This window comes from Zophobas morio, unplaced genomic scaffold (assembly GCF_036711695.1).
Source record: "Zophobas morio isolate AGI-343-1 ecotype UQ-CSIRO unplaced genomic scaffold, CSIRO_AGI_Zmor_V1 ptg000011l, whole genome shotgun sequence".
NCBI classification, from domain to species: domain Eukaryota; kingdom Metazoa; phylum Arthropoda; class Insecta; order Coleoptera; family Tenebrionidae; genus Zophobas; species Zophobas morio.
The window spans coordinates 23,553,590-23,570,571 of NW_026972116.1; the positions used below are offsets into that span (position 1 = coordinate 23,553,590).

Genomic DNA, 16,982 nt, shown 5'->3' on the forward strand with positions numbered 1-16,982 from the left:
TAAACCTTGCTATATTTTTCGTTTTGTGGTAAATTTTCGATCAGAACGGATTCCTTCTGGCACTTCTAAAGCAATGATGCAAATACCGTAAAATTACATTCAGGTTTGAAATACCATGCCCGATTAATAAAACGCCCAAATTTTCTCCATTAACAAAATACGAAAAAAGCAAAACACAGGGCAAAGCAACTGTTAACAAAATCAGTTGAAATGTGAAATCACAAACAAGCGATCGAAGCAAATTTTTGTACAATTGCGACACCCTTCCATATCGTGTTTCAACCTCCGGAAGACCAATACACCAGGATATGAATTTTAAACGTATTTGTGGCAAGGTACTTATTAACGCTACGCTACACAATAGCTATTACGTTAGTAAAGCATCTAGTCTATGATGTAATAACATATCAAACGACATCCTTTGGATTGATATGATCCATGTAATTAGATATTCATTAGCATTAACATCAAAGTAACACCGTACTGCATGATTTATCAAAAAACTCAAGTGAATACATTACAGGCAATAATTGTACTTAAACCTTGACACGACTGTAAAATTATTCGACCTAAATTAAACTGTCAAAATACGATTCTTCCCCCAAAGCCTGGGTAATAAAAATCACAATTAATACATTTGTTATTACAAAGAAGCGAATCGCTCTTATATTTTAATATCGGCTGTTTTCCCCACGCGATGTTGCGGCCCGAATTCTTTTCCGAAGACGGCGTTCCATCATCATTTTCGCTTAATTAAATCCGCAATGACTAATCACCCTTAAGCGATGAAATATAACACCCCCCGCTGTTAATTACAATCGTTGTTGCTACAATTGAACGCACATTTGAGTGACACCAAACCGTTGTGTTGTTGAGCTGCAGATATATCAGTCTTCAGAAATTGATTGCATTTAATTACACGATAAATGACTCCTAATTTAGTTAAAGGTTTTCATCAGCTAGATGTTGTTTTTAAATCACGCTGTTGGAGATAAAAGTAGTCATCTTCTCACTCCATATTTATACCAGTAATTTTTTGTCGGTTGTTTCGGCTCCCAAAACTTATTCATTACTTTCGACAGATCAGATGCGGAGGCGGGATTCTATATTGGTTTATGCCGAAATAGGAACTGATGTGGTGGTTTTTTGCACGTGGATCGTAACGTGTGGGCGCCTTCTTTTGAATAATTTGAGAATGTCGTCATTTCGGACGTGGACGCCTGGGGATGCGGAAAATAAAAAGTTGAAATTAATTTGGTTGCGGTGTTTGAATCGTATTTGTAGGTTTAAAGGGGGATACGATCGTTTTTTGGGTGAAAATTACTGTTTTTGTTTGTGACGCACAAATTGGTATTTTGTCCCTTGAGGAATAACGTTTTTCGACACATATTTTTTGAACAAGTACAAAATTCATGATCATTTTTATATTTATAGAATTATCGAATTTCAAATTTTTTGGCTTGTCATACGTCTTTAATTCGTCGTTTTATTTTCTAAGAGTAATTGTAGAGTTTTTGGATCACAAAGTACACCGAATTTGATGACAAAAGTGGTCAAAAAAGGTTCAAAATTTTGGTAAAACTGAAAAATTGAGCTTTTGAAAAAGTTACTTACAACTCCACGAAAATTGTGAGATTTAGATCTCAACGTGCTGATCAGCTTAGAGCAAGATTTTAGAAATCCAAAAAACCAGTTTTCTTCAATCCTAAAAATTGCCATAATTTCGATTCTGGAAAAATGGTAGACATTATTGGTGAGACGAAGGTCGAAATCTACAAGAAAATGTTTGCAGGACATTTTTGGAGGTGGTCAAAAAAAGTCGAAATTTTCATAGTATTCAAAAATTCAGCTTCTGAATAAGTTGTCTAAAAATTCACAAAACGTTCATAGATCTCGAGGTACTAATTCGAAAAATTTAGCATGCTAATGGCCCTTTTTTAAGTTTCAGTTTCAAAGTCAAATTTTCTAAAAAATCCTAAAAAATGCCGTTTTGCATTTGGTGATTCTCAAAAAATGGCAGGAGTTTTCGTAGAAATGAAACCGAAAAGTAGTTTTGGAGGTCCGAATCTGCAGATTTTTCTTTAGATAATTTTCGAAGGTGGCTGAAAAAAAGCTCAAAATTTTCATAAATCTGAAAAATTGAGCCTTTGGAAAAGTTGTCTAATAATCATCTGCAAGCAACTGCGGTATATAAACCTCTTCATGCTGAACTGCTGATTTTAAAAAATTGCGTATTTATGGTCCCTGAACAAAATGAAATAATTGATGTAAAAATCAATTTATTTATAAGCTTAAAAAATTGGCTTTTTATGAGCCAATTCTGGAAAAATAGTAGGGAGAATGAGGCCAAACCTAACTTTCGAATGTCCCAATCTACAAAGAAAGTCTCTGCCTCATTAAGTACTATTCAGAGGCGGTCGAAAAAAATGACAAAAATTTCTTATTGGAAATATGAGCTTTTGAAAAAATTGGCGAAAAAAAATTTGAGATATAAATTTTGATGTTCTGATTCAAAAAATGTGGAATGTCTATGCTAAGTGCAAGTTTTTAGAAATATTTGGATTTTTTTTATTAAACAAATTTTCTATTTCATGAGACAATAATTCGGGAAAAAATAAAATAACAATTTTCGTAGGCGGTCGAAAAGGGGTTAAAAATTGCATATTGAAAAATTGAGTTTTTGGAAAAACGAAAATCCAGAAAAGATTCTGGGATATATTTTCGAAAAATATAGCGTATTTATGGTCCCGAACGAAGATTTTAGAAATATTTGTTTTAATTTTTTTTGTTATTCAAAAAATTGTCCAATTTATGAGGCAATTCTTGAAAAGTAGTGGGAGTTTTCGAAGAAATGAGACCAAAACTAACTGCTGGGTATCGAAATCCAAAAAAAATAGATCTTCCAGTAATTTTTGAGACAAAGTCGAAAAAACGCCAAAAATTGGCTAAAATTCTAAAAACTTAATGTCTATAAAAAATAGCATATTTTATGAAGCAATTCTGAGAAAATGGTAGTTTTCGAAGAAGTGAGGCCAAAACTAACTCTGGGTATCTAAATCTATAAAAAAGTCTCTTTAAGTAATTTTCAGAGACGATCGAAAAAAGGTCAAAAATTCCGTAATGAAAAATTGAACTTCTAAAAAAATTGACAAAAAATCCGCAAACATTTTTGGAAACAGATCTCGCAATGTTGTTTCGAAATTATAGCATGTTTATGTTTGTCATTTTGTTTAAAAATAATGGTTTGTTTTAAATTTAAAAAAATGCCTATTTTATTAGACAATATTTTGGGATAATGGTTGGAATTGAGGAAATGAGGTCAAAACTAACTTTTAGTTGTCGAAATTTACAAAAAGTCTCTTCAAGTAATTTTCGGAAGCGGTCGAAAAGAGATCAAAAATCTAATTTCGAAAATTGCCCAAAAATCCATAAAAAAATCTGGGATAGAAATTCTGATAAGCTGATTCGAAAAATCTAGTGTGATTTATTCAAAAAATTGCCTATTTTGTGATTCTAATTCTGGAAAAATGGTAAAAGTTTTCGAATAAATGGGGCCAAAACCAACTCCTGAGTGTTGAAATTTACAATAAACTCTATTTAAGTAAATTTCGGAGACGGTCGAAAAAAGGTCAAAAATCTCATTTGGAAAAATTGACCATTTGAAAAAATTTCCCAAAATGTCCATGAAAAATTCTGGAATATAAATCTCGATATTCCGATTCGAAAAATTTGTTTTGAAATAATTAGCTAAAAATCATTTTTTTATAAAATTTAAAAAAATATCTATGTTATGAGCCAATTTTGAAAAAATGGTAGAAATTTTCGAAACTTTTGAGTACCGAAATCTACAAAAAAATCCCTTTTCGGAGGCAGTCGAAAGAAAGTCAAAAATGTTATAAATTGAAATTTTGAGTTTTTTAAAAAATTAACTAAACTGTCCTAAACATCTACTAAAAATTCTGGGATATAAATCTCGATGGGCTGGTTCGAAAAATACAACTTTAGAAATATTTTCTTTAAAATTTTGTATTTTTTGAGGTAATTCTGGAAAAATGATAATAGTTCTTGAAGAAATGGGGTCAAAAGCAACTCCTGAGTCTCGAAATTTACAAAAAACTCTATTTAAGTTATTTTCGGAGACGATAAAAAAAAGTCAAAAATCTCATTTCGAAAAATTGATCTTTTGAAAAAATTTCCCAAAATTCAATAAAAAATTCTGGGATATAAATATCGATATGCTGATTCGAAAAATAGAGCAAAAATAATTTTTTTATAAACTTAAAAAAATTTGTATTTTATTTTTATTCGGAAAAATGTTTGGAGTTTTCGATGAATGAGGCCAAAACAAACTTTCAGATGTCGAAATTTACAAAAAAGTCTCTTTAAGTGATTTTCAGAGATGATCGAAAAAAGATCAAAAATCGAATTTCGAAAAGTTGACCTTTTGAAAAAATTCGGATTTTTGGAATATTTTCTTTAAAGTATTTTTTTAATACAAAAAAAAATGCCTTTTTTGTGAGGTAATTCTGGAAAAATGATGATAGTTTTCGAGGAAATGTAGCCAAAACCAACTCCTGAGTGTCGAAATTTGCAAAAAAAACTCTATTTAAGTAATTTTCGGAGACAGTCGAAAAAAAGTCAAAAATCTCATTTGGAAAATTTAATATTTAAAAAAAAATCCCAAAAATCCATGAAAAATTGTGGGATATAAATATCGATATACTGGTTCGAAAAGTAGAGCAAGATTAAAAATAATTAGTTTAAAAATTATTTTTAAAAATAAAAAAATTCATATTGAAATTTTGAGTTTTTTAAAAAAATTACCTAGACATCCACAAAAAAATTTATTGTGGGATATAAATCTCAATAGGCTGATTCCAAAAATACATTGTGTTTATGACCCCGATGCAGGATTTTAGAAATATTCACTACAAAATTTTTATTTAACCAAAAAATTGACAATATTATGAGGAAATTTTGGAAAAATGGTAGGAGTCTTGGAAGAAATGAGGCTCTAGGTGTCGAAATTTACAAAAAATCTTTTTAAATAATTTTCGGAGGTGATGAAAAAAAGATCAAAAACCTAAATAGTTTAGAAAAATTGACCTTTTGAAAAAATTGCCCAAAAATATATAAAAAATTTTGGGATACAAATCACCGGTGGAAGATTTTATAAATGTGTTCTTTAATTTTTTTTTTATTCAAAAAATTGCCTATTTTCTGAGGTGTAATACCGGAAAAATGGTAAGATTTCTAGAACAAATGGGGCCAAAACTAACTCCTGAGTGTCGATAAAAGGTCAAAAATCACATTTCGAAAAATTGATCTTATGAAAAAATCTCCCAGAAAGGCATAAAAAATTCTGGAATGTAAATCTCGATATGCTGATTCGAAATCTAGAGCAATATTTTAGAAATAATTAGTTTAAAAATCGATTTTTTTATATAAAATTAAAAAAAAATGTATATTTTATGAGCCAATTATGAAAAAATGGTAGGAGTTTTCGAAGAATGAGGCCAAAACTAACTTCTGAGTCTCGAAATCTACAAAAAATTCCCTTTCAGTAATTTTCAGAGGCAATCAAAAGAAAGCCAAAATTTCATATTGAAAATTTGAGTTTAAAAAAAAATCCCTAAACATCCAGAAAAAATTCTGGGATATAAATAATCTCGACAGACTGATTTGAAAAACACAGATGCAAGATTTTAAAAATATTCAGTTTAATTTTTTTTTTTTTTTTTGATCCAAAAAACTTCCAATGTTATGCGGCAATTTGGAAAAATGGTAGGAGTTTTGGAACAAATGAGGGCATAATTAACTTCTGGGTATCGAAATCCACAAAAAAGTCGAAGTAATTTTCGAAAAAGTGAAAAATTGGGATTTTGGAAAAATTATTTGAAAATTCACAAAAAATCCTAGCATACATATCTCGTTAAATATTTTTTTAATCCTAAAAATTGACGTATTTCATTGTCCAATTTTGAAAAAATGGTAGAAGTTGTCCTAGAAATGGGACACAAAATAAGTTCTGGAGGTCGAAATCACAAAAAAAATCTTTTCAAGTAGTGTTTGAAAGTGGTCGAAATTTCCAGAGTATTATTGAAAAATTGAGCTTTTAAAAGTTTCCAAGAAATCTATAAAAAATTCTGGTATATTGAACTCGACGTGCTGATTCGAAAAATATACAATTTATAATTCCGGCCGCAGCAGAAATAAAAAACTCCACAATTTTAGGACAAGTTTAATAAAAACATGATACAAAAAGTCTCAAATACTCAAATAAACAAACACAGCATTGAGCTTCACATCGTTTACTCAGTCTTAAACATAACAAAACCAACAAAATTGGACCACCTAAAACATACTAGGTAATTTCAAGAACCCCCTCTTCACCGCGAACCCCACAACTAAGGACGTCGCGCTAACCACTAAAATAAAAATCGCCGCATACGACACCTCGTCGTCGTTCTGCCTCAACGTCGTCTCCACCGCTAAATACTTGACCTCCCTCTTCACGTCCGAAAAATATTTCGCATCTATCCGTTTCACGAACTCCGTGAGGTTGGGCCACATCGACAACAAAGACGGGATATCGTTAGCGGGAAAGGGTAACTTAACAAGGGGGGCGATGTGAGCGTACACCACCACATCCAGAATCTGGGGATTATCCCCATAAAAGAACTTGGATTTGCCTAAACGTGTGGATATCGTCGACAGACACTGCGTGGCGGTTTTCGTAATAAAGTCCTTGACGACGTCCAGGTCGGTGTCCACAGGGTACAACGTCTCCACTAGCTGCAGCGCTTCAGCCCGTTTGCGTTTCGTGTATGAATAATTAAACGGGAACGGCAGCGCTTTCATGAACCATCGGTTGGTGAATTCTTCGCTGTTTCGCTGATCCACCCAATACAGGAACTCGATCACGGGGAATAGTTTCATCGTAACTAAGTTAATTAGGGCCAGAGTCTCGCTGGCTTCCTTGGGGTTGAGACCCTCGTCGAGGTTACCGTGGGTTTTCTTCCACTGCATCATGATGTTGGGGAATTTCTCGACGGTGCTGTCTCCGCTTTGCCAGCTCGGGGCGTTGTACAAAGCACATGATTTTAGGTTGTTTTGGAACTTTATCTCCAGCGGAATTTGCTTTAGTCGGGCGTAAAAAATTGATTCGATGCATCCCACGTCGAAGGAGACGAGGCCGTAATCGCCGTCGATTATGTGGAGAGTTGAAGTTGTGGCCATTTGGTGGGTTTTGTTGACTCACTGTTAACATTAAACGCTTTTTTTCACACACATCACGCGAAATTTTTAGTGCGTTTTTTGAGGTTAAGCGGCAGGCTCAGAACTGTCGAATGTCATTGATTTGTGCGCAGTAGGGAGCGATTTTACCGACGTCAGCGGCGGCGCAGTGGCTGATTAGCCGGGGCATCCAGGATTATTTATTTATTTAAACAATTTTTGTCACTTACAGCCGCATTTATATTTAACACTATTATGATTAACGGTTCTAAATTTCATACTAAATCATTTATTAATGCAAAATGTATTTATTCACACATATAAGAGAAAAATATAAATGGTTCTAAAAATTATTATAGAAGTCATAGTGAAAATAAATAAATGTATCAAATTAATTGCTGATTTATGAACTATGCATATAGCGTTGAATAATGTATCCATTTGGAAACAATAGTAGAAATTAAACAAGTATTTATGAATTAAACTTTCCTAAGTTGATCAGCGATAACTTTGTAAAGATATTATTTCGGTTATCCTTTGGTGCACTGTGAGATTATTAGTTTTCTGTCTTACTTACAATTATTACATTTTCGTGGTTTGATTTCTTGTTCTCCTAAAATACAAAAAATTTTATTTGTTTCTTTGTTCCACTGTCTATTTGTTCACATTTTTATTCGATAGATAATGTCGAAAGATATCGAATCCGCTAATTTGAACTGTCAAGAACACCTTCATTTGATTTTTGAAATGGTACAACGCTAACGAAAATTTATCTGTTCACCCTCTTCAAGAAACTGGTGACATCAAAAGTTTAGGGCTCCGGCCATTATGACTAGAAGAATTTAAAACGATTTCGAGGACCCCAGGTTTTTTTTTTTTTTTTTTGGAGAATTTGAAGAAAGTTTTGGGATCCTGGTGTCTAGTTTTTGAAAAAAATACAAAGAATTTGGAGGCCCCTTGGTGTTTCGTTTTTTGCTATATTTCGTCTTGAAAAAATTTAAAATAACCTGGGAAATCTTCGTTGCTTTGATTTTAAAAAATTGCAAGGAATCTTGGGGACCTCCGGTTTTTTTTAGAACGATTCTAAAAACATTTTGGGAGACCTATGTTTTTTTGGTGGCATTTTAATAAATTGGGGGGTCTTGGGGTCCAATTTTTGAAAATACTAAGGAATCTTGTAATGTTTCGTTGTAGAATTAATTTGGAAGAATATTGGAGAATTCGGTATTCTGTTTTTGAAGTAATTTGAAATAATCTCGAGGTCTTTTTTGTAAACTCCCCTTCTATTTTCATTAAAGTAAATTCAAAGAATCTTAAGCCTGTAGCCTTTTATTTTTGAAAAAAATTGTATGAACCTTTGGAACTACCGTTGTTTTGATTTTAGGAAATTTGAAAGAATCTTGAGGGTTCTGATGTTTCGTTGTAATATTAATTTGAAAGAATCTCGTACCTGTTAAGATAAGACTGATTTTGGCACATGAGATACCCTCTAAGAAAAGAGAGGGTGGGTGGGCGGGGCTAGTACCTGCTAAGATAAGAGTGATTTTGGCAAATGAGATACCCTCTAATGAAAGACGGGTGGGCGGGGCTTGAAATGATCTTGGAAATATCCGTTGCTCTGGTTTTAGATAAAATTGAAAGTCTTGGGGTTCTCTATGTTTTTTAGAATGAATCTGAAAATATTTTGAGAAACCCAAATGGTTTCTAGTGGAATTTGAAAAAAAAATAGAAGCTGTGTTTTATCTTCTAAAATTTGAAAAAAAGGGATTACTAGTATTCAGTTTTTGAAAAAATTTAAAAGAATCTTGGTGATCCGTTGGAGAAATAATTTGGAAGAATCTTGGGGATTTTGGTGTTTTGTTTTTGAAAAACATTGAAATAAACCCGGAAAACTTGGTTTTCATTTTAGAAATAATTTGGAAGAATCTTGGGGATTTTGGTGTTTTGTTTTTGAAAAAATTTGAAATAAACCCGGAAAACTTGGTTTTCATTTTAGAAAAATTAAATTTTGAGGAACCTAGTTGATTTTTTTGGTAGAATTTGAAACAAATGGAGCTCTTGGTGCCCAGTTTTTGAAAAAAGTTGAAAAATCTCAAGGGCTTCTGCTGTTTCGTCGTAAAATGAATTTGAAAAAATCTCGAAGACTTCGATATTTCGTTTTTAAAAAACCTCAGAAACCTCCGTTGTTTTGGTTTTAGAAAAAATTGAAAATCCTGGGGTTCTATGTTTTTTTTTTTTAGGGTGAATCTGAAAATATTTTGAGAGACCCAAGTGGTCTCTAGTGGAATTTGACAAAAAAATAAAGAATTTCGGCGGGCCTTAGTATTCAATTCTAAAATAAATTTGGAAGAATCTAGGGGATTCTGGTAAATATTTTGTTTTCGAAAAAATTTAAAATAATCTTGGAAACCTTCGTTATTTTGCTATTAAAGAAATTCGAAGAAATCTTGGAGACCTCTAGTATGTTTAGAACGAATCTGAAAACATTTTGAGTGACACTAGTGTTTTTTTTTGTAAAATTAAAAAAAATAGAGTTCGTGGTGTTCAATTTATGAAAAAAGAAAAGAAAAAGAATCTTGGTGATTCGTTGGAGAAGTAATTTAAAAGAACCTCGAAGATTTCGGTATTTTGGTTTTAGAAAAAATTGAAAGTTTTGGGGTTCTCTATGTTTTTTTTTAGGATGCATCTGAAAATATGTTGAAAGACCCAAGTCGTTTCTAGTGGAATTTGAAAAAATAAAATAAAAATCGGGGCTCTGGTTCTAGTTTTTGAAAAAAAATTAGTTGTAAAATTAATTTGGAAGAATCTTGTGAATTCTGGCAAATATTTTGTTTTTGAAAAAAATTGAAATAAACCTGGAAAGCTTGGTGGTTTTCATTTTAGAAAAATTACATTTTGAGGAACCTAGTTGATTTTTTTTGGTAGAATTTGCAAAAAATTGGGGTCTTCGTGCCCAGTTTTTGAAAAAAGTGGAAAGAATCTCAAGGGCTTCTGTTTCGTCGTAAAATTATTTTGGAAGAATCTCAAAGACCTCGATATTTTGTTTTTGAAAAAATTTGAAGGACCTCGGAAACCTCCCTTGTTTTGGTTTTAGAAAAAATAGTCTTCGTTATTTTGATTTTAGAAAAATTTGAAGGAATTTTGGAGACTTCTGGTTTTTTAGAACAAATCTGAAAACATTTTGAGTGACCCTAGTGTTTTTTTTTTATAAAATTAAAAAAAGAAATGGAGTTCCTGGTGTTCAATTTTTGAAAAAAGAAAAGAAAAAGAATCTTCTTGGTGATTCGTTGGAAAATTAATTTGGAAGAATCCTGGTTCGTTTTTGAAAAAAATTTAGATAAACCCGGATAGCTTGATTGCTTTTATTTTAGAAAAATTACATTTTGAGGAACCTACGTGATTTTTTTTGTAGAATTTGAAAAAAAAATTAGAGTCTTGGTGTCCAGTTTTTGAAAATAGTTGAAAGAATCTCAATGACTTTTGTTGTTTCGTTGTAGAATTAATTTGAAGGAACCTCGAAGATTTCGGTATTTTGTTTTTGAAAAAATTTGAAATAACCTCAGAAACCTTAGTTGTTTCGGTTTTAGAAAAAATTGAGAGTCTTGGGGTTCTCAATGTTTTTTTTAGGATGCAGGTTCTAGTTTTTGAAAAAAAAATAGTTAGTTGTAAAATTAATTTGGAAGAATCTTGTGAACTCTGGCAAATATTTTGTTTTTGAAAAAAATTTAAATAATTTTGGAAACCTTCATTATGTTGATTTTAGAAATCTAGTTTTTGAATGACCGTAGTGTTTTTTTTGTAAAATTAAAAAAAATGGAATTCATGCTGTTCAGTTTTTTAAAGAAATTGAAATAATCTTGGTGATTGGTTGGAAAATTAATTTAGAAGAATTTTGGGGACTTTGGTATTTTGTTTTTGAAAAAATTGAAACAAACCTGGAAAACTTGGTTGTTTTCATTTTCGAAAAATTACATTTTGATGAACTTAGTTGATTTTTTTGGTAGAATTTGCAAAAAATGGGGGTCTTAGTGCCCAATTTTTGAAAAAAGTTTAAAGTAACTCATTGGCTTCTGTTGTTTCGTCGTAAAATTAATTTGAAAGAATCTCGAAGACTTCGATATTTCGTTTTTGAAAAAATTTGAAGGAACCTCGGAAACCTCTGTTGTTTTCGTTTTAGAAAAAATTATTATCTTAGGAACCTTCGTTATTTTGATTTTAGAAAATTTTGAAGGAATTTTGGAGACGTCTGGTTTGTTTAGAACGAATCTGAAAACCTAGTGCTTTCTTTTGTAAAATAAAAAAAAATGTAATTCCTGGTGTTCAGGTTTTGAAAAAAATTTTAAAAATCTTGGTGATTCGTTGGAGAATTAATTTAGAAAAATTTTGGGAACTTGCTTGTTTGTTTTCAATAAAAAAAAAAAATTGAAAGAATCTTGGGGGCTCTTTTTTTTTTAGAACGAATTTGAAAATATTTGCAAGGAACCAAGGGTTTTTGGTGGAATTTGAAAAAAGGAATTCGGTGGCTCTGGTGTATCGTTTTTGAAAAAAATTTTAAATGAATTTCGAGGGTCTTTGTGTTTTGTTGTACAACTAATTTGAAAAATCTTAGGGGGCTTTGGAATTTTGTTTTTGAAAAAAAATTAATCACCCTGGGAATCCCCGTTGTTTTGATTTTAGAAAAATTTAAAGAGTTAGAGGACTGTCTTTTTTAGAACGAATCCGAAAACATTTTGAAAGCTCTTAGTGTTTTTGGTAGAATTTGAAAAAAAAAAATGTGTCGTTTTTGAAAAAAAATTAAAAAATCTCGAAGGTCCTGGTGTTTTGTTGTACAACTAATGTGAAAAATCTTAGGGGACCTCGTTTTAGAAAAAAATTGAATCACCCTAAGAATCACCGCTGTTTTGATTTTAGAAAAATTTGAAGCGTTGTTGGGGGACTCTGTCTTTTTTATAATAATATTTGAAGATAAGACTAATTTTTGACATTTTCGACCATTTTTCAACTATATCCGAAAATTAGTTGAAGACATTTTCTGCAGATTTCGATATCCAGAAGTTATTTTCACCTTCGTTTCTTCGGAAATTTCTACCTTTTTTTCTAAAATCGCTGCTCGAAATACAGCAATTTTTAGAGTTTCGTCAAAATAGCACTCTATAAAAATTTTGTAGATAAAAAAGGAAATTATTGTTCATTTTTGTTCCATTATTCCATTATTAGTTTGCACTCCCACTCGATAGAAGAACATAATAAGCCCCGCCCACCCACCCTGTGTCCTTTTCAGTGATTAATTTTATCCGAAGTGAATGAAATGAATGATCTTATACTGAACAGAAACAAAATTAGTAGTTAAAATGAAAAGAGGGTGGGTGGGTGCTGCTAGTAGGTGCTAAGATAAGACTGATTTTGGCAAAAAAATTACAATTAGCGCTTTTTTTTACTTTTTCACATCCTAGATTCTATAATTAGTTTCCATTCCCACTAAACAGAAGAACATATAAAATATATAAAAAATCGAGTATCGAAAAGTCGAAAAATCGAGAATTTAAAATTTGCAAAATCAAAAACACTAAAAATCGAAAGGTTGGAGAATCTGAAATTTCAAAAATCGAGATACCGAAAAATCGGAAAGTCGAAAAATTGAAATAACGAAAAATCGAATTATCGAAAAGTCGAAAAATTGAGAAATCAAAATTTGAAAAGTCGTAAAATCGAATGGAAAAAATTGGAGAGTCGAAAAATTGAAGTTGAAAAATTGAAGTTGAAAAATCCAGAAATCGAAAAGTCGAATAATTGATAATAACTTGACCATACTGACCACACCTGACCCGACCTGACCTAACCTAATTATTTCAAAATTCGAAAAATCAAACTTCACGTATGCAAAATTACTAACAAAAAATATACTAAAATACATCTTTTTTATTGTTTTTTCCTGTAAGAAGAAACATACCTCAATGAATTTAGCTTTGTCCTTAATTTTAAAATCACAAATTTTTTCCAAATTTTAATGACGCCAGGTATTTTTTTCAAAATTTTTGGAATCAGAGTTTCACAAATAAGGATGTACCTATTTGTTCTTTTGTACCGAGTATTAAGTGATTATATGTTAGTTGAAAGTACAGTAAGAAAAATGTATACTTGGTTTAACATTGTTTGAAACTTGGGCTTGAAAAATTTTAAATGAGGTACCTTGAAAGAAGGTTATAATTTTGGATTTCTTTTTCTTTTTGTATATATAATACAAATACATATGAATAAACAAAATTTCTTTAAATTTTTGACAATAATATATAAATCCAAATGTAGATTAGTCAAAAATTATCATACATGGGCATAAATAGTTGTCAGCTCAAGCTGTATCTAACCATCACACGAATTAGTGCCTCATTTATTTTACACCCTAGCGCAACAACAACAGCTTTTAACTTTCGTGAAAGTGAGTCATTACCTGAAGCTACATCAGACACCTGCATTTCAACCACTAAATAAGACATTAAATCCCCTCACTTGCATTCGTTTTAAAAAACTCCGCCAAACATACTGCCGCCACGCGACAGCTAAATTTCAATCTGCCTGACACCCCATAGTAAACAAAGTTGACGACTAGTTAGCTCACATTGTTAGTATTCAACTTCGCGAACAAATGTTTAGTTTAGGGCGAAATGGGAAATTTATGTTAAACTCCACCGGCAGGATGTTGTTGTCCTAAAGTTTTAGCCGTAGTATATTTTTTCCGAGCCGTCTGTCACTCCAAGGGGCGAGGCGAAGACAGTGGCGCACGTGCATGTTTCTCTATCATTTATCGCGATCGAGAGGGTGCACCTGTGTCACATAACTAAATTACGCGAATTATACACTTTGTCAAACTAATGCGAAATGTCCCTATGAATCACCGTTTAGTAACGCGAGCACCGGCTAAATAAGCAATTATATCACGAACCTTGCCCCTACTTCATATTTATACATCCTAATAAAGGAAATAAAAGACGAGGATTACAATTCTAGAGGGAGGTTTCTGATTTAAAAAGGGGGCCGAGATTCAATTAAGTACACAAATTAAACGTCAGCGCCATTCCTGGTGTTGATGTACTACTCGAAAATGTTAATGTTTGCATATATTGGCAGCGATGAGGACAACGCTGATTGGTCGTCGAAATGATTGCTCCACGATCCTCCAGGACCCCACAATTATTAATAATAATAATTATTTGTGTGGTATCATGTGACTGAGAAATAAAAAATAACTTAAGGAAAACTAAATAACGTTAATATTAACATGTAATTAAAAGCTTGGCGAAGCTTTTAAGAGAACTAACTTAACCCGAAAGCTCGACGTTAACTACAATTGACGCCTGTCAGCAGTCAGCTGTTGCCCCCAGTTAAGCCACTTTGACAAAAACTGCTGTTAAAGCGTAGTCATAAAGACACTTGCTACATGCCGAGTTCGTCCTGCAAAAAACTTAAACGTGCTTTACGCAGGCGGGAGTAATCCCTTTATCAGGTTAATCCCATTAGAGTCCGTATAAAGTGAATTTTAAGAGCTTCTAAAAATTACTCCAGTCTGATGATTAAAGGGAAAGTTTTGATTGGGATCGCGGAATGCATCGGCTCTTGCTAACTTTTTATATTCGTGCTCTCTCCTCGTCAGATATTCCCGAAGCCGCGACGACTCTGGGGCCGAGGAACCATGTATCAAATCTGAAAGATTTAGAGGATTGCAATTCAAATTAGCGATTATTCTTTCTTATGCTTTGCAAAAAATGCAAAACACTAAAATATACAATTCGGCGGAAAGCAATGCAAATGTAGATTTCCGCAAGATAAGATGCCCGGACTACTTCCTCAATTTTACGACGAAACTTGTGTTTTGATTAGGTCGCCAAACTCGCTTTCGAGATTTGTGGGTTGATTTGTTTGGCTTGTTTAGAAAAAAATTACGGTGGAGAGAAATATTGGGTTGGTTTTAAAATGGAGATTTGGGTATCTAGATTTAAAGGAGCACTGTGGAACTCGATCAGAAGATTTTGTGACGTCTAGATTATATACAGGCGTCCCTGAAGTCTATGAATCATTCCTTGTCGACTGGGTAAAAATATTTTGACTATTTTAAACGTAACTCATTTAATTCTACTCAGTTATGTAGAATTGTAGATGCCCATACAAAAGTGGCATTTTTTAACAGAACAGCCTATCTGTTTATATTATTCCCATGTCGTGTCAGTCAGGCAAAGTCAGGTCCAGTCAAGTCAGGTCATGTCAAGTCAGAGAATGTCGAGTCAGGCCATATCGAAGTAGGTACTGCTGTGTCAGGTCATGTCGAGTCAAATCATGTTGAGTCAGTCATCTCGGCCAAATCATGTCGAGTCAGATCATGTCAGATCAGATGATATTAAATCAGGTCCTGTTGAATCAGGTCATGCCGAGTCATGTTATATCGAGTTAGATCATGTCGATCAGATGTCATATGCATATGTAAATTTTATGTAATAATTTGAATTAAATTTGATATACCCGCCAGCAATTAGTTTTTATATAAAATCCAGTAATTCTATTTTTTTCGCGATTTTGTGATTTTTCTTTTTTATTTTTTTTAACTAAAAATTACTGGCGTAAATAACTTCGAAAAACGGAAAATCTAAAATCGGAATATTGACTAATCGAAAGTTCAAAAATCGAAAAAGTAGAAAATCTTCCGGTAAATCAAAAACTCGAGAATTAGAAAAATCAAAATATCAAGAATTAAAAAACTAAAATATCGAAAACTGAAAAATGGAATTGACGATTTCAGAAATCAAAAAGTAAAAAAATTGAAAAGTTAGAAACTGAAGAATGTGCAATTGGAAATATTGAAAATTCGAGAGGCCAAAAATCGTATAATCGAAAAGTAGAGAGAGTGAAACTTCCAGTATCGAAAACTGAAAACTCGATTAATCAAAAAATTGAAAAGAAAAATAACTGAGAACTCGAAAAATTGAGAAACAAAAAGTATGAAATTCGAAAATTTTAAAAATCGAAGAATTGAAAAATTAAGAAATCGCAAAGGAAACATTGAAAATTTGAATTCGGTGGATCAACAAATATTCGAAAAAACGAAAATCCGAGCAGTCTGATAACTGAAAATTTGAAAATCTAAATTTCAAAAGTCGAAAAACGAGATATTCAAAAATCGAAAAACTCAAGAACCGAAATAGAGAAAAATTGGAAAGTCGAAAATTCTAATATCGACAAATCCAAGTTCGAAAAATGAAACATCAAAATTTTGAAAAATTGAAACATCCAGAAGTCGAAACTTAAAAGATCGAGAAATCGAGAAACCGAAAAATCGAGAAGTCGGAAAATTGAAAAATCGGGAAATCTAAAAATAGAGAAATCGTAAATTCAAAAAATTAAAATTTCAAAAACCGGAAAATTTAATTTTAAAATAAATCGAAAAAATTAAATATCAGGACATCGAAGTCTCAATAAATCACTGATAAATCGAAAAACTTAAAAACCAAAAAATTGATGAAAAGAAAAATCGAGAAACTGAAAAATCAAAAAACGAGCAATCGAAAAACCTAAAATATAAGAAATCAAAAATTTGAAGTATCGAAAAATTGAAAAATCAGACACCTGAAAAATCGTACAATTCACAAAAGTGAAAAAACGAAAAATGTAAATTTTATAAAACGAAAAATTGAAAGATCGAAAAACCGAAAAATCAAAAATTGGAAAACAGAAAATTCGAAAATTCGAAATTTCGAAAA

General features: G+C 31.8%; 2 protein-coding genes across 2 annotated transcripts in view; one reads left to right on the top strand and one right to left on the bottom strand.

Annotated features, from left to right (window-relative positions):
• Positions 1-16,982, top strand: part of LOC135127253 (semaphorin-2A) — a 917,845-nt gene that overhangs the window by 592,085 nt on the left and 308,778 nt on the right. The window lies entirely within an intron of this gene.
• Positions 6,227-7,359, bottom strand: LOC135126583 (metaxin-1-like). The gene has a single exon (XM_064052610.1). The coding sequence runs from the start codon at positions 7,237-7,239 to the stop codon at positions 6,355-6,357; it is 885 nt and encodes a 294-aa protein (XP_063908680.1). The 5' UTR covers positions 7,240-7,359; the 3' UTR covers positions 6,227-6,354.